General features: G+C 44.5%; 1 protein-coding gene across 2 annotated transcripts in view; it reads left to right on the forward strand.

The window, feature by feature from the left end:
* Positions 1-26059, forward strand: part of CEMIP (cell migration inducing hyaluronidase 1) — a 62757-nt gene that overhangs the window by 17989 nt on the left and 18709 nt on the right. For both annotated transcript variants that reach the window (XM_061446815.1, XM_061446816.1), the window contains exons 11-16: positions 13922-14097; positions 14658-14867; positions 19511-19716; positions 22850-22919; positions 23779-23907; positions 24484-24569. In XM_061446815.1, the coding sequence (XP_061302799.1) occupies positions 13922-14097; positions 14658-14867; positions 19511-19716; positions 22850-22919; positions 23779-23907; positions 24484-24569 (877 nt within the window). The remainder of the gene's footprint in view (positions 1-13921; positions 14098-14657; positions 14868-19510; positions 19717-22849; positions 22920-23778; positions 23908-24483; positions 24570-26059) is intronic.

Genomic DNA, 26059 nt, shown 5'->3' on the forward strand with positions numbered 1-26059 from the left:
CCTGTGCCAGTGCCTCACCACCCTCACAGTAAAGAACTTCTTCCTTATATCTAACCTAAATCTCCCCTGTTTAAGTTTGAACCCATCACTCCTTGTCCTTTCACTACAGTCCCTAATGAACAGTCCCTCCCCAGCATCCCTATAGGCCCCCTTCAGACACTGGAAGGCTGCTATGAGGTCTCCACGCAGCCTTCTCTTCGCCAGGCTGAACAGCCCCAACTTCCTCAGCCTGTCTTCATACGGGAGGTGCTCCAGTCCCCTGATCAGCCTCATGGCCCTCCTCTGGACTCGTTCCAACAGTTCCATGTCCTTTTTATGTTGAGGACACCAGAACTGCACACAATGCTCCAAGTGAGGTCTCACAAGAGCAGAGTAGAGGGGCAGGATCACCTCTTTTGACCTGCTGGTCTTGCTCCTTTTGATAAGGCTTTATTTTTTCCAGTGGCACATCATCCATTGTGTTAATGAGGATCGGTTGACAGAGTGCAAGCACAGAAAAATAGCTGGCAAAAGCAGTGGGCTTGCTTCTAGCCTTAGCACAGGTGAGCACAACCTGTGCTTGTATGACACATTAAGCTCTTAATTGCATGAAGAAGGTATTTAACATAAATACCCATCTGCCTTTTGCTATGTGAGATACAAGATTGTTTTGCTCCATTTGAGAAGAAAACATCCACACAGATACATTTATATGTGGGGTCTCAGAGGAATGTAATTTGTAGTAAGTGGCATGTCTTGATTTTCCCTAAGAGGTTTAGTTTAAGAGCTGAAAACTCCAGAAGTCTGCCCTTTGAAAGACAAATGATAAAACCATTCCTACCCATGATGATTTGTTTCCTTTTAATCTTTTCTCCTTTTTTCCAATTTGTTTTTTTTGTTTGTTTTTTTTTAAGCAAAACCTCAATGTCAGGTCTGAACTACTGAAGAGTCTCTGTTTAAAAAAAGGCAGAAAACATTTGCTTTGTGGACAGACAATTTAGTGTTGCAGCCGCTTGGCATACTAAGGTTTGATTGTAATTGATGCTGTCATTGTTTAATAATATTTTGGTAGACACAGTTTAGCGTATTGTGCCAACTAAATCAAATTCACTTGTTAGCTCATGTCCTATTTATATTTGATACTTTCTGCTGAAAACTCACCCTTTCTTTACATGCTAGGAATGGATTGATTAGAAGTTGGTCTTGCAAAACAGCTTAAGAGTGTTAATACTGAATTGCCGACAGGGTTTAGTAGGATTTAGTTGTCTAGCTGTGGACTTCTGCAAATCACAGTGTAGAAAGTTGTGGAGGGCATCCAGGCACTGACCTTATGCCCTCCTTTATTGGAGTAATTACATTAATGTCAAAACTGTGGCTTCCATGTGTAAGCCTGCTTTGCATGAGGACTTAGCTCTGCAGGTCCTGCTCCCCATCAAATGGTCACTCACTTAAATGGAACTTTTTTTGTTCTCTTGCCTCCTTTGGTTTTTGCTTGTCATTTTTGTGCTTAGGTTATTTTCTCTGTGGGAACAGATTAAAACTGTTTGATCTTCCAACTTCACAAGGTTTGGGGAGGGACAACAGTATAGGGCAGAGGGAGGGAGGAGGAAGGAAGGAAGGGTTGTGTTGCTGTGATAGAATTGGATAGTAGGAAAGATCAAGTATTTTGTGTAGTTTCCCTGGGAAACAAGTCTTATCTTCATCTTGGTTGCTCTGTATGAAGTTACTACTAATGCTGATAAGTTTCACCATGGAACAAAAATGATGAAATGCTCTTTTGTGCTCCTATATGCTTTTGATAAAGCATGAAAAAACTGTTTGTACCTTGCATAATTGCTCCAGTTACCCCACATACTGGTGAATCTATGATTACAAACACACATATCATAAATCCTGCCTATTGGATTGCAAATACTAGAGAGAGATAGAGTTTACAGTGATCTTGTTCATGAATAAAAAACGTAAATCCATAGTTATCTAAACTTCACAGCCTGTGTTGGCATTCACCTTGTTCTATAAGGATGGGAGAAGTTACTCTGCTATCAAAATTCAGATACTTTTAGAGATTTAGGGGGTTCTGTTTAGAAGTTGGCATCATTTTGTCTGGAACTTGCCAGAAACTCTTTTTTTTTTAAGCCAACCCTGGTGCTTTAAGGCTGGGCAGGAAATGTTGTGATATGGCCCTTTCAAACAGTCTTTCTGAGCTCTTTCTTCTGCCCCTGGGTATTGCCTGGAAGCAAAGTTGACAGAAGCATACTCAAGTTGACATAGCAGTTCAGAAGAGTTGAGTTTGGGCCTGATTTAAGTAAGGAATTGATCTCTTTGTCCGCTAGACCTGCCTAATCTTCCCATCCCAGCTACAAGAACTTAAATGTCAGCATAAGGAGAGGAAAAACCTGGACATTTGGAGAAGGAAACCCTAGCATTTACAGAAGTATGTTAGTACATTGCCAAGTAGCTGCTCTAGAAGGAGGGTGTGAGACGGGACAGGAGTGGCCTTAGGAAAGAGTGTGACACTGGCACTGGGATAAAACACAGACCTCTCAGTGCTCAGTTAAAGCCAGCATGAGCAGATGCATTTTCCCTAGTCCACATTGTCGTGGTTTAAACCCAGTCAGGTAACTTGTTCACTCACTCCCAGTGAGTGGTGCCAAGCTGACAACAATCAAGGTCCGTGTTCGTCTCCCCCCCCCTCCCTGCACCGGGGCTCTCCCCTTCCCCGCTCCCGGAGGAACGGGGAGGAGGATCGAGAGAGTGCAACTCCTACGGGTTGAGACAAGAACAGTCCAGCAACAAATCACTACCGCTACTATCAGCTAAAACAATGATAAGGGAAAATAACAAGGGAAGAGAATACGATACCACCGGCCAAGAAAACGAGTTCCACCCGGAAGCTCCTGTCCTTCCGGGCAACTCCCAGTTACCCCCCACCCCGGGCATGACGTGCTGTGGTATGGAATACCTCCCCGGCTAGCCCGGGTCAGGCGCCCCGTCTCTGCTTCCTCACAGCTTCCCCTCCTCCCTGGCAGAGCATGAGCCTCACAAAGTCCTTGGTCAGGGTAAACATCACTTAGCAACAACCGAAAACATCGGCTTCACCAACGCTGTTCTCAAAACTAGAAGTCAAAACACAGCACTGCACCAGTTAACACAAAGGAAAAAACATGACTGCTACTGCTGAACCCAGGACATTATCCACCCCTTATTCCATACCATTCACGTCGTGCTCAGATCCCACATTTTCAATACACCATCGCTCTCTCACATATATACATCCATATACATACAGACCAAGAGGAAAAAAAAATCATTTTCTTAGTGCATGGACCAATCCCTATAATGCTGCCGAGTCCATTCGGTCCATGATGTTCCAAGTTCATTCTCTGTTGGGATGATGGCTGGAGGGAAGTCAGGGCCAGTCGCTGGTGACCTGGAGACATCTAGTTGATGGGCTATAAAAGCATTACACAGCAGGCAACAGCATACAATTGAGTTCACTGGCTGTTTTCCCCTAATATCAAATCCCCTTGAGGTATACATCGGACTTCCCCATCTTCCCGCATTACCCACCAAGTATATCCAGGTCCCTGAGCAAAAGCAATCCCACGAGTGGGTTTGCCTTTACCTGAAGCAGGAATAACCCAGACTGTCTTCCCCAGCAAATTCTTCATATGCACCACGGGAACTCTGTCCCCCTCTACAATATGTAAAAGTTCTGACTGGGCTGGGCCAGCCCTGTTGGCAGATCCTCTGGTGTTGACCAACCAGGTGGCCTTTGGTAAATGTGTATCCCAATGCTTGAAAGTTCCCCCACCCATCGCTCTCAGTGTAGTTTTTAACAGCCCATTGTACCGTTCGATTTTCCCAGAGGCTGGTGCATGGTAGGGGATGTGATATACCCACTCAATGCCATGCTCTTTGGCCCAAATATCTATAAGGTTATTCCGGAAATGAGTCCCATTGTCTGACTCAATTCTCTCTGGGGTGCCGTGTCGCCACAAAATCTGTTTCTCAAGGCCCAGGATGGTGTTCCGGGCAGTGGCATGGGGCACAGCGTATGTTTCCAGCCACCCGGTGGTTGCTTCCACCATGGTAAGCACATGGCGCTTGCCTTGGCGGGTTGGTGGCAGTGTGATATAGTCAATCTGCCAGGCCTCCCCATATTTATATTTCAACCATCGTCCTCCATACCAAAGAGGCTTTAACCGCTTGGCTTGTTTAATTGCAGCACATGTTTCACACTCATGAATAACCTGGGCAATAGTGTCCATTGTTAAGTCCACCCCTCGGTCACGGGCCCATCTATATGTTGCATCTCTGCCCTGATGGCCTGAAGTGTCATGGGCCCACCGGGCCAAAAATAATTCACCTTTATGTTGCCAATCTAAGTCCATCTGAGCCACTTCAATCTTAGCCGCTTTATCCACTTGTTGGTTGTTCTGGTGTTCCTCAGTGGCCCGACTCTTGGGTACATGGGCATCTACATGACGTACCTTCACCACCAGATTCTGCACCCGGGCAGCAATATCTTTCCACAGTGCAGCAGCCCAGATGGGTTTACCTCTGCGTTGCCAGTTGCTCTGCTTCCATTGCTTCAACCACCCCCACAGGGCATTTGCCACCATCCATGAGTCAGTATAGAGATAAAGTACTGGCCACTTTTCTCGTTCAGCAATGTCCAGGGCCAGCTGGATGGCTTTCACCTCGGCAAATTGACTCGATTCACCCTCTCCTTCAGCAGTTTCTGCAACTTGTCGTCCAGGACTCCATACAGCTGCCTTCCATCTCCGATGCTTTCCCACAATACGGCAAGAGCCATCAGTAAACAAGGCATACTGCTTTTCACTTTCTGACAGTTTATTATATGGTGGGGCCTCTTCAGCACGCACCACCTCCTCCTCTGGTGACATTCCGAAATCTTTGCCCTCTGGCCAGTCCATGATGACTTCTAGAATGCCTGGACGACTGGGATTTCCTATTCGAGTTCGTTGTGTAATTAGTGCAGCCCATTTACTCCATGTAGCATCAGTTGCATGATGTGTAGAGGAGACCCTGCCTTTGAACATCCAGCCCAGCACGGGCAGCCGGGGTGCCAGGAGGAGCTGTGCTTCAGTGCCAATCACTTCCGAAGCAGCTCGAACCCCTTCATAGGCTGCCAGTATCTCTTTCTCAGTTGGGGTATAGCTGGCCTCAGATCCTTTGTATCCCCGACTCCAAAAGCCGAGGGGTCGACCTCGAGTCTCCCCTGGAGCTTTCTGCCAGAGGCTCCAGGTAGGACCGTTCTCCCCAGCTGCAGTGTACAGCACATTTTTTACATCTGGTCCGGTTCGGACTGGTCCAAGGGCTACTGCATGAACTATCTCGCGTTTAATTTGCTCAAAGGCTTGTTGCTGCTCAGGGCCCCATTTAAAATCATTCTTCTTCCGGGTCACATGATAGAGAGGGCTTACAATCGAACTGTAATTTGGGATGTGCATTCTCCAGAACCCCACTGCACCCAAGAAAGCTTGCGTTTCTTTCTTATTAGTTGGTGGAGACATTGCTGTTATCTTGTTGATCACATCTGTGGGGATCTGTCTACGTCCATCTTGCCATTTTATTCCCAAAAATTGAATCTCCTGTGCAGGTCCCTTGACCTTACTCCGTTTTATGGCAAAACCGGCTTTCAGCAGGATTTGGATTATTTTCCTCCCTTTCTCAAAGACTTCTTCCGCTGTATCGCCCCACACAATAATGTCATCAATGTATTGCAGGTGTTCTGGAGCTTGCCCCTGTTCCAGTGCAGTCTGGATCAGTCCATGGCAAATGGTAGGGCTGTGTTTCCACCCCTGGGGCAGTCGGTTCCAAGTGAACTGGACACCCCTCCAAGTAAAAGCAAACTGGGGCCTGCACTCTGCTGCCAAAGGAATGGAGAAAAATGCATTGGCAATATCAATCGTGGCATACCACTTGGCTGCTTTTGACTCTAGTTCATACTGAAGTTCTAGCATGTCCGGTACGGCAGCACTCAATGGTGGTGTGACTTCATTCAGGCCACGATAGTCTACTGTTAGTCTCCATTCTCCATTAGACTTTCGCACTGGCCATATGGGGCTATTGAAGGGTGAGCGGGTCCTGCTGATCACCCCCTGACTCTCCAGTCTACGGATCAGCTGATGGATGGGAATCAGGGAGTCTCGGTTGGTGCGATATTGCCGCCGGTGCACTGTTGTGGTCGCAATTGGCACTTGTTGTTCTTCAACTTTCAGCAACCCCACAGCAGAGGGATCTTCTGAGAGACCAGGCAAGGTGGACAGCTGCTCAATTTCCTCAGTCTCCAAAGCAGCAATACCAAAAGCCCACCGGTACCCTTTTGGGTCTTTGAAGTACCCTCTCTTGAGGTAGTCTATGCCGAGGATGCATGGAGCCTCTGGACCAGTCACAATAGGGTGCTTTTGCCACTCCCTCCCAGTCAGGCTGATTTCAGCCTCCAGCACAGTCAACTCTTGGGATCCTCCTGTTACTCCAGAAATATAGATGGGTTCCACCCCTTGACAGCTTGATGGCATCAGGGTACACTGTGCACCGGTATCTACTAGAGCCTTATACTTCTGTGGGACTGATGTGCCAGGCCATCTGATCCACACAGTCCAGTAAATCCGATTGTCCCCTACCTCCACCTGGCTGGAGGCAGGGCCCCTCTAATGGTCGTCACAGCATTGGACACTTAAGTCGTGTTGAAAGGGATTATTCTTCGTTATCACAGGAGCTGGAGTAAAATCAGCTCTTCCACTCCATCTGGGAAACTGCTCACCAGAGACTGAAGCCGTAGCTCTCATGGGACGATCAGTCTTGGCCCTTGCTCCCCTCTTCAGTTCACTCACCCGTTCCTCCAAAGCTGAAGTAGGTTTTCCATCCCACTTTGTCATGTCTTCTCCGTGATCCAGCAGGTAAAACCATAGGGTACCCCGTGGCGTATACCTTCTGTATCTCCTCTCTTGAACAATAGGACGTCTTTTGTTAATAGCTGAGACGCGTGTTGGTACACGTGAGGAGCTGGATAAATCAGATACATCGTCCCTCAATTTGTCGAGGTCCTGGGACAGTTTTTTCACAGCTGAGATGATGGAAGGAGTGAGATTGTCTTCGAACTCTCGGAGTTTATGAACCATTTCATCCACTGTTAGTGGTACTATGTCATTCCAGGTCACTGTTGCCAATGAATGGGCATATGATGACGGTGCATTCCGTGTAAGTTTTCGCCACATGGGTCGTGTACATTCAACTTCATCTGGATCTATAGGTGTATCCCCGTTATTCGGCTTGATGTGATAGATCATCTCTACGATGGCCGATTCCCTCAGAGACTGGATGCCTTTGTCTATAGTAGTCCACTTGGCCGAACGACTCGTAACATCGTCCTTGTACGGAAACCTTTCTTTCACAGCTGCCAAGAGCCTCCTCCAAAGGCTGAGGGACTTTTTCTCTCTTGCAATTGCTTTGTCAATTCCCCCTTCTCTAGCAAGTGATCCCAGCTGCTTGGCTTCTGTACCTTCTAGTTCGTGACCATCGGCCCCATTGTCCCAGCATCGGAGTAACCAGGTGATGATGTGCTCCCCTGGTTGACGGGTAAAATCTTTTCGCATATTCCGCAGCTCGGTTGAGGTCCGAGGTCGAGAAGTTACTTCTTCTTCTTCTTCGTCATGTGAGGATGACTCCTGATCAGATTCTGGACCGGGTGGTGAATTCATTGGTTCTTCATCTCGCTTCACCCTTTTTGCCTCCTTTTTGCTTGTTCTCTTGCGTACAGGGGCAACTGATATTGGTACGAATTGGTCCTCTGGTTTGGCTGCAGTGATTATCACTGTGGTTTGAGTAGCGACTGTACTTGTTGCTGGGGGTGGTGTAGCTACCGTGCTTGGAGCTGGGGTAACCGCGCTGTCTGTTGCAGTTGAAGTTTGAGCAGCTGCTGTACTTGCCACTGGGGTAGCTGCGCAGTTCATTGCAGCCAAAGTTTGAGTAGCGACTGTCGCTTTGCCCTCAAATCCGCCGACATTCTTTTCCTTTTGAAGGTGCTGAATAGTGTTGAACAAGGCCCTGTAAGCATAGGCCAAGCCCCAGCACGTTGCCGTGATTTGTCCATCTCTGGTATGGCCAGAATGACCACACACCTCATTTAAGTGTTTTACTAATTCTTCTGGATTTTGCAGTTGTTCGGTAGTGAAATTCCAAAATACTGGAGGGGCCCACTGACCTAGATACTTGCCCATACTATCCCACACACCCTGCCACTCATGGCTGTCCAGCCTCTGGGAAAATCTCTCGGTCCTCCTACATCGTCGTTTGACCCCAGACAAGACCCAAACCTGAATCTGCTTAACTCTTGAAATCAGTAGTGGGCAAAACACACTCTGTATGCGTGTTAGCATGGTGATTCCCATCACCATCAGCAAACAAGTCTCAAGAGCATTAAAAGGCCATTTAAAAAATTCAAAACTCTCAAATGTAAATGGTCTGGGGGGACGACTAGGAGGGTAAAAGGATGTCTCCTTCACAGGTTGAGCACCTGAGAAGGAGAAAAAAGATGTGTAATTGCTAAGCACCTCCATCATATACCTCCCAAAGTATAAAGGTGGTGACCACACTGGGAACATAAACCAGATCAGTTTCATGATCAATGATTCTATTGTATTACAAGTCATTACCATAAAGTAAAATGGGATAAAAACCTTAGCCCAAGCCCCACACTTGAAAAACACTAATACAGCCAATACCGGATGGACGTAAGATATGGTATACTGAAACTGTGAGATCAAGAGGAAAAACCTTGAGAGCCAATAAATCAGCATTGTGACGAGTGACTATCAATCCAGTCAGATCTGTTCTTATCTCAACCCCTCGAGCCCCACGTTGGGCGCCAAAAAGAACTGTCGTGGTTTAAACCCAGTCAGGTAACTTGTTCACTCACTCCCAGTGAGTGGTGCCAAGCTGACAACAATCAAGGTCCGTGTTCGTCTCCCCCCCCCTCCCTGCACCGGGGCTCTCCCCTTCCCCGCTCCCGGAGGAACGGGGAGGAGGATCGAGAGAGTGCAACTCCTACGGGTTGAGACAAGAACAGTCCAGCAACAAATCACTACCGCTACTATCAGCTAAAACAATGATAAGGGAAAATAACAAGGGAAGAGAATACGATACCACCGGCCAAGAAAACGAGTTCCACCCGGAAGCTCCTGTCCTTCCGGGCAACTCCCAGTTACCCCCCACCCCGGGCATGACGTGCTGTGGTATGGAATACCTCCCCGGCTAGCCCGGGTCAGGCGCCCCGTCTCTGCTTCCTCACAGCTTCCCCTCCTCCCTGGCAGAGCATGAGCCTCACAAAGTCCTTGGTCAGGGTAAACATCACTTAGCAACAACCGAAAACATCGGCTTCACCAACGCTGTTCTCAAAACTAGAAGTCAAAACACAGCACTGCACCAGTTAACACAAAGGAAAAAACATGACTGCTACTGCTGAACCCAGGACACACATCAATCTTCCTGTTGCACCCGTCTGCAGCAGTAAGATCCACTTGTTTCAGCCTTGAAACCAAACAGCTACAGAGGCTTTGATCCAATAGAGCATTTAATAATTCGCTTAATAATATCCCTGTTAAATCAAGGCTCTTCACACTTCTACAACAGAGGGTGTATTTCCAACCTTTGCAGGATACCATGCAGGATCTTGAAGGAGAAAAGGGATGAAGGGCTGTAATAGGATGAGTTACCCAGCAGGAAAATATCCCCAAAAGACTTAGCTCTGAACTCCTTATAAAGTTTCATCCTTTCTGCTATATGTTTTGCTTTGTAGGTTTTTGGTTTTGGTTTTGTTTTTTTTACTGTAAACTTAGTTTTCCATGTGAAAGTTAGGAATACAAGGAATATTTATTTGTTAAGACATCAGGTTATACTGTATGACTCAAGAAGCTGATCAACTCATGCAAATCATGCTGTGTTCCATTACAGGCTTGTGGCTTAGGGATGCAATAGCATCAAGATAATTCAGAATAATGAGGATTTGACAGGATGTCTGTGTGAACATTTGTTGGTTATTAAATATAAGGAATAAGGGCATTACCACCAGTGCTGATAAATATCTGGCAAAAACGCTAAACCTGACAAGAGGCCTGGGATGGCATCTACAATGAATTGCACTGATTAGAAAGATGCCCTGAAGGATTCGCTGTCACTGGTTTACATGGGTGAAACATACAAGTTTGTGTTTAGCATTTCCTTTAAAAAACTCTTGTTTAGGAAATGTTTAAAGATCATGAAAGAGAAGGTCTTGGCCTTAGAGAGCCCAAAGAAGAACAAAAGACCCTTTAGAGAAAAAAAATAAATCCAGGAGCATCTTAGCTCCACTTTATCTTCACCAAAGCCAGACGTTCAGGTGCCTGTTTCTGAAAGGGAGATTTAGCAGTTTGTTGTTTAAAGCTAAGGCATTTAGGAATGAATAAGTGTACCTGGGAGGGTTGTCAGACATCTGTGCAATTCACCAGAGCTAAGCATACATCCACAGCTGTAGCAGCTGAAATAGTTTTAAAATTCCACCCTCCCTAGGTTTGATAAGGCTTGAGACCCAGGTTTTATGGCTATGTTTGTATGGCAGGTTGTCCTGGAGCATTGTACAGTTTGGAGAGACTCTACTTTGAATTGCTTTATTAGCATAAGCATGCCCTTGATTAGTGGATCATCTATGTTTATTTTAATGCATGGTCTTTCCATAATTACCTTGTCCTTACCAAGAACTGGTGACTTTAATAGTCACTGTCTTGAGTAATAAGCATGGATATGTCCTCATATTTTCTGGATCAAGACATCTACCAGGCCAGGTTGCACATTAAAGAAGCTTTTCACCATGAATTTACATATTGCTACCTGGAGGCACTGATACTACAAATAAAGTGGCAAACTCAGGGCATTTTTGGTAGTCCATCACATAGGCCTCTTACGGGGAGACATTATCTAAGTCACTGCAAGGCTTTGATGGGTTTAGATTATAACATGGCACAAGACTGGATTTCTGGCAGGGCAGCATCTGTCCATGAGGGATGCAGCAAGTATGAGCCCAAAGAAGGACACAGTGAATCAGTGACCCATGGGTTTGTTAGTGATTGAGTAATCACAGCTGTTGGCTTTGATGCTGAAGGAGCAGACACATTCCTCCCACATCCAAAGCACAGTGTTGCTTTTTTAGTATCAAACCACTTCAGTAGGGGTTTGAAAACCCCTGGTTTGGGCTTGCCTATGGCCAGGTGTGAGGTGTCCCTGCCCATGGCAGGGGGGTTGGAACTTGATGATCTTAAGGTCCTTTCCAACCCTGACTATTCTATGATTCTATAGGTCTCAGGGTCTCAGATACTGTGATTGCTCTCTGGGAAGGCTCCCTGTGCTGGCAGCCGAGCTTCAAGTCTGTATCTCTGCAGAGTGGGATGCTCCTGTCCCCAGGTGAACTCCCTGAACTCGTCATGGAGCAGTCTCTTTTGCTGTTTTTTTTCCCCATGCCTATCACTAAACATGCCCCAGCAGCTCCCTGGAAGTGCCACGTGTCTATAAAAGCACATTGTGGTGCTTCCAGCCCCATGGGAAGTTCCTATTGCTGGAGTGCTGGTTCCCAGCAGCATTTATAGCACCTAAGAGCTCCCATGGCAGGGGCTGTCTCCTGTGATCCGTTTCAGGAGCACAGCCCCATTGCCATGGGGACCTTGAATTTCCGGCTGCCTTGAGGAGAGGTTTGTTTTTCAGAACTCTTTTAAAGGAGCTATTATTCAAAATCCACTTCTACGTTGGAAGGGAATTGGTTTCCATCTCGCCTTTTATCTCCAAACAAGCCAAGTCAGCAAAAGTACAAAGTGAAAAACATGCACCCAAGATGTTATATTTAGAAACTGGTTAGTCCATATTTAACATTCCTGTCAGTGCTTACCCTATTTTACATGTCTGGACTGGTGTTAGATTAAATTAAATACATGCAAGCATGACATTTATTATTCTAGAGCTCAGTGCATGAATAACAAAACTGCCTATCCAATTTCACTGCCACAAATCCTGGAGATGTGGCTTCCAATAGGGTGTTCTTATGATTATCTGAACTTCTTCCTGCATTTCAGTAAATCAAGGAAAGGTCAGCTCAGGGGGAAACTGAAAAATAACAGCTTAAAACCGGTTTCATAACAAGTCACAATGCTCCTTAGCAAACTCGTTCAATGTGTGGAGGGCACTTACTAGAACAGCTTTTTAAATGTATGTGAATAAGGGTAGCAAAGCTGCTTTTTGGATGGTCTGAGTTTGGTTTTGACCACACATCCAATGAGGCTCACTGGCTTCAGGGCAGCAACACAGGGAAGACCAGGACTTTCCAGGGAGGTGACTGCAAAATGGGTGAGGAGCAAACCCATGGCCTCTTGCAGCCCCTCATTTCTGGGGCTGAGCACAGAGCTTGGAGTAGCCTCATCCTCCCCCCTCCATAGGCAGAAAGCTGTGTCCAAATGTTCTGTCATCACCACTCCTCTAGTTAGCAGAGAGTGTTCTTTCACATAATTTCATAGTTTTAAAGGTGGAGGTGCCGAGGCAGAGGGCACATGTGATGGTGTGAACCCTGTCCCACAACACAGCACTCTTGGAGCAAAGCAAAGTCCTCACCCTTCCCATATCCCAGTATTGCCATCAAACTGCACTGCTCCCAGCTGCAGGAGAAGAGGGAGTGAATGGTGTGTGCTTATCTTTGTTATAAAGTCAAGCATCATGTTTTGGTTAAACACAAAACTGTTTCAATGTTCAAAAATCCCCCCCTTTAACTTGGTACCTCTGTTTAAGCATAAAGTGCTTCACAGCGATAGTCAGGCTTCAGGCTTGCCATTTGTTTCTAATTACATATTTGAACGGTTCCATTGAAATGAAATACATACAAGTATAGCATTCCTTAAAGTTCAGTGTTTACTTAAAGAGTTTATTACTTATTTTTACTGGAATAATACAGAATGTAGTCACTAAGATGAACCTTTTTCCAACTGCATTCTCTGCAGAAAGCCACAGAAAGAAGGAGGGAGTATGAATATGTTTGAATGAAATTATAGCAAAGAGATGATTTTGCTTTCTAGACATCCACACTGCCTGGACTTCACCCCTTCTTGGTTAGGCCAGGGAAAGTTTTCTGTGCTTTTAACCTTTCCATGAAGCCAGGTATCTGTACAAAGGATGGTATGAGTGACTTGGCATAGCAAAGGGGGACGTGGCATGGGGTAGGTGGAAGATCTACCAACTCCGACTACACCAGGGCAGAGTGAAGCAAGTTGGAGACATGCAGGTGAAACTGAAATTAAGAGGTTTGGGAGGGCAGGCAGTGATAGGTTTTGCAGCCCACAAGCTGGAGGAGGGGTTGCAGTTGTCCCAAGCCTCAATTTTCACAAGACTCTCTGCTCAGACCTCTCCTTGCTTAGATTAGCAGCTATGGCATTAGCAAGACTGATGCTCGCCCATGAGCGGGCTGTGTTGTGGGATCTGAGCAGCTCCCATTGAATCACTATAAGAAGTGCTGTGCTAACCTTGGAGGCTGAGACTTTTCAGTAGCTACATCATCAGTTTTCTATGTGCAAAATGTTCATACACAGCTGATTGGATCACTCAAGATCTTTCTATTTTGGATTACAGTCCCTTTTCAAGGTAGGAAATGTGATTTGTCTGACAGGCTGTTGGTTTAACTCCCTGGGTAAATGAAGAAACTTTAAACCACCTCCTCCATTGCAAATATCTCAGAAGGCCTTGGGTGACACCTGTGCTCCAGCCTTCTCTCCCTTAGAGAGTCAATCAACAGGTTATGCTGACTCAGTTACTCCTTTCATTATCATGCCAACCCCACCACAGGAAGCACAAGGGGAAACCAGCAGCATTGGCAAAGTAACCCTGAAACTGGATCTTGTTCCTTTAGGGAAAGCAACATACCTCCACACTGGTGAAGTGATTGATGGTGTTGACATGAGGGCAGAAGTGGGGCTGCTGAGCCGCAACATCATGGTGATGGGCGAGATGGAGGGCCGGTGCTATGAGTACAACAGCAAGTTATGCTCCTTCTTTGATTTCGACACCTTTGGGGGACACATCAAGGTAAGGCTTGCACATTCCTCCTCCCAGCCACACCTTCACATACGGAGAAAGCCAGGATGCAGGAAGAGAGAAATCCCTCATGTCAGCCACTGAGCAAACAGCCTCTCCCAATACATCACATCACCCCCACTGCTGCTGCCTGTCCTTTGGCTTTGAAGTGTACCTCATGCCCCTGCAGACATTGCTCAGCCAAACAGGCTGGTGCTCAACCCACCTGAGATACAATCTCCATATCCCAATCCCAGTTTTCCCCAGATTCTGGTGGTGCTCAGCCTGGGAGTTTGATTTGAGCCCAGCTGACTGAAACTCATGGAAATATTAAATACATGTTGTTTTCCTTCTAAATTTAAGTTAAATGTAGCCATTGCAGCAGTGGGGAGATCAAAAAGCAACCATGGTCCCTTTAGCCACCATGACCCTCTTTTCCTCACCCTGCAGCTATACACTTCCTTCCACATGGTAAATCTTCCTGGAAGATACAGTGCAACCTTTCCTATTCTTGTATTCCCCCTCCTCAACAGTCTTTCATGTTACTTGACTGATGTTCTGTTGTTCTCCAGATTGGTCTTGATTTTAAGGCTACTCATATCGAAGGTCTAGAACTGAAATACATGGGCCAGCAGACAATGGGACATTACCCAATTCACTTCCATATGGCTGGAGATGTGGATGAGAAAGGAGGCTACAACCCTCCAACATATGTGAAGGATGTCTCCATCCACCATACTTTTTCCCGCTGTATCACAGTCCATGGATCCAATGGTTTACTGGTAAGAAGCCCCAAATGTCTACCTTGGACATCAAATCACCAGTTAAAAAATTTCCTCATAGTATGACTACAGCTTAATTATTGAAGGATGATGTGTTTTATTGTTTGAGCTCATGTCTGCCTCTTCCCATTGTGGATATATATTCCAGGCTTATTTCAACCTGCATTCAAAAGGAGGAGGCCAGTGTGGCACTGTAGGCTGTGTGTGACTCAGAGCAGTCAGAGCTTTTGTCTGTTGCAGACCAGCCCATCTCTAATGAGTAGCTGGATCTATCTATAGACAGAGAGCTTGCTATTTAAAGATGATAATCAGAAGGTTTAAGCATGCTTCATCTTTCCTGTAATAAAGGTTTGTATTTGCAATCCTATTCATAACGTTCAGCACTCAGAGAGCTCTGATTTGTCTGAGTTGTCCTCCAAAGCAAGAAATCCATTGGAAGGGAAAGTCACAGGCAAAATTATAATGCACCGAAGTTGAAGAGAGGGCATTGAAATTGCAGCTCCAGAAGCAGAGCAGCTTTTTATCTGCTATTTATGAAACTGAGGTTTTGTTTTGACCTCTGTCCTAAGTTTATAACATGATCCTAAAATCCTAGCAAGTGAACACAGCTTCTAAAGAAAAAAGACATTCCACTATATAAATTACATAAGGCATTCAGGGTCATATGGCATCCTCCCAGTTCGAAGTCACCAGTACAGTGGCTTAGTATGCAATTAATGTGCAGAGTGTAAGGGCAGTGTTGCAGGATTCATTTGTCACACTATCATGGACTGTTGCTAATGACACCATAAAAACTTCCTCTGGCTGTGCAGAGGTTGCACAGCTGTTGGTGAGCTGCAGGCCAGCTAAAGCCCTGCTTTCTCCAAGTGATAACTGTGCCACGGAGGATTAATGGGCTAGAGATCCATCCATGTGCTCAGGCTTTTCCACCCAAGATGGCATGATGAAATTTAGACAGGCTGATGTAGCAGATGAAAGCAGCTTGATCCTCCTGCTGTTACTCCACAGCTACAATTCACTAAATGACCGTGCTTTGTCTCCATGACAAGGCACCCAAGAGAAATCTTAACATTTGGGGCAAATAATAAACATTAGTCAAGAATTGAATCCCTGTGGGTTATGGTTTACCAAAATGTGTGGATGCTAAACTCATAATATTTTACTTGTTTGTTTTCTATTTTAACTCTATGATTATTGCTGATAGTTAAAAGAAAGTCCCAGTGAAATAAAGCAACCTGAACAAGTTTGTTCAGTTGCATCACAGAAGATGTGCTCCAAAGGTTGCATCACTTAAATGTTGTTTCATTGCTCCATGGTAGACATCTGCAATCAGCAGCTCCATGTCTCAATTCATCAGGTGATCCCACCACAATCTCCTCATCTGCCTTCTGACTCTAATTTCCTTCCTTTCCTCTTCCTTCTCCCCCAGATATATTCACAGACACCCACATGGGTCTCTGATGATTACAACAGTTATTCTGTACATTTCCTAGCTGCCTGTTATCTTCTTACTTGGGCAACACTACCTGTTTCTACATGCATGATCACCGTTTCTGCAAACAGACAAGCTCTGTCTTTCCCCAGGTAACATTCATTCCCTCTGAGATCAGGCAGAACCAAAGCATACTTCACTGAGGGAGTATTTGCCTTGATGATGTGCACAAACCACATTTTGGAAATAGCTGTACAAAAAAATCTAGCTGGGCTATTAAACCTCAGCATAGCACAGCACTTAATGATGTGCTTAACATGAAGCCATTGATTTCAGAGGGGCTTATTGCAGGGCTGTGGTTGAGTGCCTGTGCAAATGCTTTAACAAATGGAAGAGGGGCATCAGTTATTTTTAAGTGTCATTAAAGCAGGCTGGTAATTTGCATACAGGCTACCCTGCTTCCTTTGCTATCACTTCAGACACCTCATGTCACTTCAGAGATACTCATACTGAAAACATGAGCAGAAAACAGTGTCCAGTAATTCCTGATGACAGAAATGTTTTCCTGTGGGTCTGTACTCTGTGCTGAAAGTCACAATCTCAACATTAGCTCACTCCCATTGATGGGCTGTTCTGCACTTCTCTGCAAATTCGTACTCACTGGAGGACACAGAGGGTCCTTCTGGAAACAAACCTGTAGAAATTGTTTTCTCATCATAACTGTTGTTTGAAAATGCAATAGTTACCCAATGTTTTCTTTAATACATTTGCCATAAACCCACCTATTGCGCCACTGCAATACAGGGGATGAAACTTTGCTCTGATTCCCACTCTCTCCACTGGATCCCAGTATGCAAGATAAAAAAGAAACAGCCACTGGCAAGGGAAGTTAAGAGGAAGTCAAAAGAAAAAGAGTCTGGCAGAATTCAGGGGACAGCCATACTTCATTGAATATGAGGTTGTGCTGTCTAACTGCTTCAGTGGTATCTGCTGTTATTAATCCAGCTGTACTGCACAGCAATTGTTTTACCAAAAGTTCATTATCTGGTCATAAATTACTCAAGGTTAAAGTAAGATTATGGACTATTAGGAAGGTTTAAATCAAATTAAAAAATTAGATCCATTTGAGAAGTGATTTTGGAGCAAGCATCTCATTTGCTATCCAAGCATTTCAGTACTGGGCTTGTGCATGGAAACACGCAGAGGAAACTAAGAGCTGACTGAGAGATGAGATATGGGGAAAGTAATTTATAAAATGGAGAGTGACAAATGCATTGGGAACCAGGTCCCTGGCTGCTAACTCCATGTTGTTCTGTGGGCTTTCAGGAACGAGTTAGGAGAACACAGGGCATTCACTGGCTCTGAGTCCCTGTGCCAGTGAGTGCCTCTCTCTCTGCTTCACTCCTCTCACTATACCAGATGGGTTCCCCTGCAGTGTTACTCACACAAAGGTGGGCTCAAGTTTGGTCACTACAGGTTTTCCTGTCCCAGTCTTAGTGCAGCACTGTGCTGGAGAGATAAATGGCCATACAAAGCGGCTAACATTTCTCTAGGGAAACTGTTTCCATCATCTGAATGTCACAGCACCATTACTTATGTGTCTTTCCAGTATTACTGTTGTGTGAGAGAAAGCTAATAGGTATTGGTGGCAGTTTCTGTGCAATTCTGACATCTGTGTGGTTAAAAGACTTCCCCTACTTGTTGGAAAACTTCCTCTGAAGACAGCTCATTCTCCTGAAATGTTCTTCTATCCTGCAAACCTTTACCATTACAAGGCTGGGACAGCTCACTCATCCAAGAAGGGACAGTTCTGTCTAGTCCATACATTTTACACCTAATTAAAAAAGCCTAAACCTTGCAAAAGTTATCATATGATTAGATCAGTGAAGTTAGCAGTAAGTTTCAGTGAGATAGCTTAAAGGAATGCACCACTTTGCAGGTCAATTTAGCTGTGTTTAATTTACTGTGATGTTCAGAGATTTGAGTATTTACACTGGAGCATGGATGATACATAGTACATGTGTGTGCAGATGTAAGCTTGTAATAGGTTTGGCAAGCAAAGTGTTCCTTCTTATGTGAAAACATATTTGTAATCATTTCAACACTAGTCCTGGGATTTTATTTGAAATTGGTGCTCCTTGCCTTGAGAATGAGGCATGGATATGATTCAAGAGTCTCAGGCCAGCTTACAAAGGTAATTCAGACACTTGAGCACCCAGCTCTCCCAACAACACCATAAAGAACAGGTCTTCTATCCAGTTCAAGATTATCTTTTGCCCCTTGGTAATTGTTGTTTCATCAGAAGCACATGTAGAAACACACAGGTGTCAGGCTAACCTTTGCCAGGAAGGTTTCCGAAGTCCAAGGTGGTTGATGGGTGATGGCTGATGGGAGAGCAAGGAGGGAGCTCAGGAGTGCCAGCCATTCATCTTGCCAGTGGAGACCGGAAATTCATTTTCCATGTCTCAGACATATCCACTAACTGACTTGCTGGACACAGTGTGTCCAAGGGCTGTTGTTTCCCAGCCAGTCCTAGCCTTATGCTTTGAATTCACATATCTGCTCCTGAAATTGTTTTCTCAGATCTATCAGTGATGTGATGGGTATTGTTATGCCCAATACAACAATGTCCCAATGTTAACAACATTCAAACCAAAAGCAGAGCATCATTAACACCAGCTGATATGTCTCAGGGTCAAGTAAAGCTTCTGTCAACAACTTGGAGAAAAGGATCAGGTCAAACCTAAAACAAGCCAGCCTGTCTGGAAAACAACTTGCCGCCTTTGTGATAGCCTGAAAAAATATTTTTTCAGCTCGGCTGCATTTTTCAGATGCACTTTATGTGCTGCCCATGGAACTCCACATGAAGATGAATGAGCCCAGATGTGACTTGAACATCTAATGTCCTCCATTCACCCCCCACCCTGTGTTTTTTCCAGCCTCATGCTAAGGCAGTCTCTGATTTCACAAACAAACATAAGAATGGAATGAGCATTTCCTAGGTGATGACAAATTCTAATTACGTGTTGGAATTATTGCTTAGACTATGAGCTTTTAGGAGCAGAGAACGATCTTGGTTTTGGTTTTCCTTATACACCCTGAGTTCAAGAGGGTACTGAGTTTCCTATGTACCATTGCCGTAAAGTTTCTTATTATTATGCAGTGGCTGAAGCACAAAACCTGAACACTGACCTTTGCTTTGTACATGCAGGTGAAGGATGCTGTGGGTTATGATGCACTGGGCCATTGCTTCTTTACAGAGGATGGCCCAGAAGAGCGCAACACATTTGATCACTGCCTCGGACTGCTTGTTAAACCTAGCACTCTGCTCCCCTCTGACCGAGACAGCAGGATGTGCAAGCTGATCACAGAGGGTGCTTACCCAGGGTACATCCCTAAACCCAGGCAGGACTGTAGGTGAGTGGGAGCCTTCCTTTTCCTATTTCTATTCTTTGCAGGACTTAGCCATAAAAGATGGCACTCTGTGTATTTGATTATGTAGTCCTTCTCTGTAGAGGTCTGGGCTGCATGTCCCAAAGGTTGAGAGAGCAGTCTGCTTGCGATCTTTATACTTGTGCTATTCAGATGCCTACACACCTAGGGTGTAATTTTCATTTTTACCATAAAGTCAATTGAGAGTGTTCCTACCTCAGATACTGAAAATCTCATTCAAAGGACATGGTGATGCCTTGTGCATTATGGACACTTGATCCCAATGGCTCAGAAAAAGGTTGCTGAGTTCAGAATGGGCTGAGTTCTGACATTTGTGCTCATCTCAAATGGTAGCTGATTTTGAAAAGACTGCTGATAATTCAGAAGTCATTATTTGTGAAGAATGACTCCTGTTTAATGCTAAAGCATTGGTGTTACGCATTCATATGGCAGTCTGCCCAACTGTGGAGTGAAACTAAAATGATATAATAAATGCAGTTTAGCACTGAATTGGAATTTAGTAAAAGATCGAAGACTGTATACTCCCATTGGACCTGTAATAATTTGTCTATACATGAGCTCATTAAAATGTTTCTGAGAGAGCTCCTCAAAACTTCTATTTGCCACAAACACTGTATTAAACATTTGCAACAAGAAGGGATTTTACAAGTTCTTTTTGCAGTTCTGTTGCCTTGTAGAAAAAAATCAGGTGAAATACAGAAGAAACAACAACCAGCTGGGCCACACAGTTAAACATTAGAATTCTTTCTTAGAGGAATTGATGGGTTCTTTAGCAGTAATTTTAAAGCACAGATTAGAGGATGCCAGTCACAAACACTGTAGTTGTAGTTGATCCTGTCGTAAGGTAGGGTATAGGCTCACTGAGCTCCTGAAGGCCATTCTAGCCATTCTTTCCATGATTTGCCAGCTGGTTTTCTGCCCCAAAATCAAGGTGCACAACTTGGAAAGTTATTCATTGCTAATTAATAGCTCCTCAGGGAACCTGCTCATTTTGATGCGTATCAGGCAGTTAATTAGGTTTCTTTTTCTTCCCATGTCTCCCTGACTCTTCTTGAGAGACCACTAAACTCTTACAGTAAAACCTGTGTACTTAGCAGCTAGGCAACCAGATCCCCAGCTGTAGTCCAGGGAGCGTAGCAAATGGTCTGGAGCAGACCTGTGGAACCACATTGTTCTCAGAGCATTTTCTTTTAAAAGCTGGACATCAAACTTGCCTTTAAGAATTTAAAATTGATGGTGGATCATCTTGAGGACAAGGCCCCTGTGCAACAGAATGGGAGGTCTTCCACAGTGAAGATTTGTCTTGAGACCACAGAATGTTGGTGCTGTGTTGAAGCTGCTGGGAGACAGGGACGCTTCTGCTAATAGTCCAGATTTTTCTCCAGGAATTTATTCTTAAAAAACACTCAAAACCTGGAAGAGCTAAATTTCTGATCAACAAAAAGTTAGGGAAAAATTCTTTGGAGCCAGACTTCCATCCTGAAAATTAGACAGAAGCTGATTGATGGCTAACAGTGAAATGTCTTCAGGGAATTTCTTTTATTTGGAAATACTCTCAATCTGCTGAACCTGTATCAGTATCACCCTTCTGTCCTCAGAACAAACTGGAGTTTTGTCCAAAGAAACATATTTTTAGCTTTGCAGTTTGGCAAGCGAAAGAGATGAATTCATGCAATGCTCTTTTTCACATCTGTGCATGTTTATAAATTACACTTAACGTCTCCATTCATAAAATAAGAGTTGATCAGCCATTGTGCTCATTTTCCACTGATAATTCATTTAATAGTCAGAGGGACATATTTTGTGTCATCATTGAAGACTGTTATATGAAAAATGAATGATAGGCAGAGGTCTAATGAAAAGATCCTACAGTACTTTGATCTGCCATGTTTTGCTATTTAAAGGAATTTGAGGTCTAATCAGAAAAATAGCTTGTTTTGCACTGAGGTCATGCAAGTGCATGAGTACACTAATGCTAGCCGTGGGGCAGCAGCCAAGGCACCCAGTGCAGGGATGATGGATGAGCAGCAGCTGCGGCTCCGTCAGCTTGGAAGAGGCAGGAAGGAAGCCACTGGCAGAAATTAAGACAATAGGATTGTGCCAAATGACACAGTAACCTGCTCAATCCACATGGCTCTGGGGAGCAAGACTGGGCTGAATGACAGGTCATTGTGGAAATATAATGTCCGTGCCCTTGCCTACACAGTCAGAGTAATCTCAATAATCTCAAAATGTTTCTTTCTAGGCCAGTTGCATGCCAAAAATACAGAAAAAAAAAAAGCTATGTTTTCATGATAAAATCACACAAACAGAACTTCATCTTAGCTCAGCAAAATCAGTTGGCCTAAAGCCCCCATGAAGTCCTTCATAGCAAAGTTAAAGTAGACATACGGGTTCCATCAGTTCAGCCCCTACAGGAGGACGAATCTCACTCAGGACATTCAGGGAGCCAGTCTGCTGGTTGTAAGTGCTGGCTATTCTCCTCCCAGAGTTATGTGCCTGTTGGTTAATAAATACTGTATGTCACAGGATGGACAGTGATGGATTGATCTTTCCTCCTTGATGGGAATCTTTCCATTAAGAGTCTTTTATGTGCATTAGACAAACTGAGTCCTTTTGTCCTAAAAGCAATGCATAGGAGGGTGGCAAATAAAGTTAATGAATCACAGCAGCTCATGGAAAAGTCAGGTACTGGGGTGCACTTGGAAAGCCCTTAAGAGGCAATTTGTTGGGTCTTTTGATTAAACGAGTTTCTGAGGGCTTATTTGGGGGCAAAGTTCCTTTCTGTGACTTGTGCAACATATTTACCTTATCATAAAACATGATTGACATCTGACAGCTTCATAGCAGGCTTGGAATTGCAGTTGAAATTCCTCATTTAATGCTCAGGGTTTTAAAAGATAAGGCCATGCTCTCTGTCAAACTGCAGAGGACACGTGGTATGAGAAGAGAAAGGAAAAACAACATTCCCTTTGGCCCCTAGACAGGAACTCTTATCTGAGGAGGTATCTGCCCTGTACTGGCAGAGTTGATCAGTGACTCTGGTGTGTGCTCAGAGTGTCATCTTTATGTTATGTTTTGTTTTCCTGACCTGCAGTGCTGTATCCACCTTCTGGATAGCCAACCCACACAACAACCTGATAAACTGTGCAGCCGCTGGATCTGAAGTGAGTGCAGAAGTTTTTTATTTGGGAACAACCCAAACTGGTTACAGCCCTGCAAGGCTCTTGCTGGAATAAAACCTGCTCCTGTGACACAGGCATTTTTGAAATGTGGCTCAATTGAGACAGATATTAACGTGACTGGTGCCCCCAGTGAAAAACAACACTTCTCTTTTCGCTCCACACTTCTTGCACTTGCTGTTTCTAGAGCTGGATGACTTTAACAAAAGTTCCCAGCCTTTGCACAGGGTGCAGCCTGAATAAATTAAATAAATGTGACTGTGGAGTCCCAGTGAAGTCTTTGGCAATGATTCTGCTGATGGCAGTACAGTAATGGTGCCCTGAAATTTCAATCAGCACCAATGCCAATTCCACAGGAATTCTTGGTCACATCAGGAGCCTTTATTTTCCTACTAAGACAAATAAACAAGCTAAATAAGCCTTAAACAAAGAGATACAATTTTCCCCAAACTTCCAAACCTGAATACCTGGATTCGGGCTCCTAGACACATTTTTAGGCAACTGAATAAAAATTACCTGATTTTTAAGATCCTATGAGGTGATAGGAGGATATCTGTGTGTGTGTGTGTGTGTGTGTGTGTTAAGTATTTCAAATTCTTGCTTATAGCTTCGATATAGATGTCAAAGCTTAACTTAAGACCCCTTGGAGATATGAGACTGTGAATGTGAATGTACATGCGTGTCAAACACTGCTGCATATAGTCACACAGGTCAATGCTGCTAGCTGTGATTTGTCCTGAAATCTTCTAGCTTACATCTTATGGCTTTACTGACAATTCCTTGGGCTAATGTAGACCAGCAAAGAAGCTCAAGCAAAGTCTCAGATGTCCATTTTCTTTCTCAGGAAACAGGCTTTTGGTTTGTTCTGCACCATGTGCCAACAGGGCCATCAGCGGGCATGTATTCCCCCGGCTACTCGGAGCACATGCCGATGGGGAAATTCGTCAACAACCGTGCGCATTCCAACTACCGGGTGAGTCTGCACGCAATGGGAACGCTGCCCCGAAATAAACACCATCTTCTCACTTCAGCTCTTTGGGTCTGCAAGCGATTAATGCCTGTGCTTTCTGTTTCACTGAAAGTTACTGCAGGCTTGGTTGTGTCTGCAGATAAAGCAGCTTGTGTGCTGGCACAGGAGCTCTCAGAGTTGGCCAGCACCTGCTTCACTTGACTCTTGGGCATTCAGAGAGGTTCTTCGCCCTGCTCAGGCTGCTCCTCTGCTTCTACACTCCTAAAATAGTGCCTCCAGGAGCATCTATTGGCAGCTTGTCTAATTATAGACCTCAACTGCCAATGTTAGCAATTAACTGAACAGCTTCTGGAGGGATAAATACAGGCCACTGTGTCTAATTGCCTTCACTTTACTTATTTACCCATAGCATGCCATGTAGTGGGGCTGTGTTGTAGTGTTGTGGGGTGCTTTAGGCTGCAGAAGCAGTTATTAGGCTCATGAGAGTTACTTCAGCTTAGAACAATTGGAGGTAGAGCCTGGAGATGGAAAGAACTGTAAAATATATAAATATACTGTAATATTGCATTTCTCTTTTAGGCTGGAATGATCATCGATAACGGCGTTAAAACTACTCCTGCCTCTGCCAAGGATAAGAGACCTATCCTGACTCTGATTTCTGGAAGGTAAAGTGTTTTGCACAGGAAACAAACCTTTTGGTTTGGAAAAGGTTTCTCTATAGCACTGACTGAAAGCTGTGAAATTGCCCCAGAGAAAGCTGACAAGAATCATGGCAATGCCTCTGGGGTGGCTTTTATTGAGGAAAGGTCTTCATTTAGATTTACCAAACTTCATTTTCTCTATTCCCATTCCTAAGGAACCCGCAGCATCCACATGCTTCCTGTTTGTCCTTCCTCTTTAGCTCTAGCTGAGCTGGCATGGATGATACATCTGCTCTAGGGTGTTCAGCTAATTTTTGCCCCAGTGGGACAGAACTTGCTGCAAGAACTTCTAGGAATAAGAAATTAAAGTATTTCCTGGGAATGCTGTTGATTTTCTTCATTGTTTCAGAACCTGCTTGAACAGGGAGTGCTTATGTAATGCAGCTCATACTTTGAGTTCAAATTTCTGTTTCGTTCCAAATCTGCCACTGTAGTAATAGTAATAGCTAAAAACACAGAGTGATGCTTTATCCCTTGTGCTGTGCACAGCCTCTCTGTGGCATCATGGAGTTCTTTAGAAATACTGGAAGCCTCTCTATAGAATGTATCATATCAGCACACCTACCATGGTCTGGTGATTTCTGGGACCCTCTTTCTCTGAAGCTGATCCTGTTGAGGAGGCTGATGGAATCAGGGGGCTTCTTGCAGGCAAGTGTAATAGCATAAGGACTGCACTTGCACCCTTTTATCTCATTAAAGGTTGTCTCTGGCTTTTAACTTAGTTGCCAATTCCATCAAGAGAAAAGGACTTAAATATTCTCAAATTTCATAGTTTTCTTTCTGGCAGACCAATAACCTCAAGTTGCACCCAACCTGCATTTTCCAACAACTGGGTTTTTTGACAGAAGAAACCATGTAGGGAAGAAAAACCCTCTGAAAATCTCTGCTCAGCAGGGAAGAATGGCAGCTTTTTCCTTTCCTCTTTTCCACCTCTGGGGTGTGGGTTACCCAGATTGCTTTAGTCATGCACTGAGCAAGCACTGCAGGGGTGGGATCGGTCCTCCTCCCCATGGGAACCCAGTCAGCACCTCAGATATCGGTTATCCCATGATCAGCATCACCCCAGTGCCCTGCCTAGTAGCTGAAGCTAAAAGGTGTTCAAAAGTGACTATTATTTACATTATTTTAATGCTCAATTAATTGAAATTGTTAATTCAATGATAAAAGCAACCGCTAAAAATTAACTTATTAAGATCAGTCTGCTCTGCAAATACCTCCAAATTCTCTTGGGAGCCTGATGCTGGTTTTCCATATAGCTTGGGAAACTGCCTGCTGCCACAGGCACAGTGAGTGATTACAAAAGGCAATTTGTCCCCTGCCATACAAGGGCAGGAATGACCCTGGGAAGCCAAGCAATTCATAATGCAGTCATGTTTATGCTCGGGGATTGCCAACCAGCACAAGTTGCACCTTAGATTATTTATGTCATTTTCCACTTTTCATGTATCAAGACT

This window comes from Pezoporus flaviventris, unplaced genomic scaffold, assembly GCF_033815535.1.
Source record: "Pezoporus flaviventris isolate CSIRO_AGI_PZ_B2104156 unplaced genomic scaffold, CSIRO_AGI_Pfla_v1 ptg000006l, whole genome shotgun sequence".
Taxonomy (NCBI): Eukaryota; Metazoa; Chordata; class Aves; order Psittaciformes; family Psittacidae; genus Pezoporus; species Pezoporus flaviventris.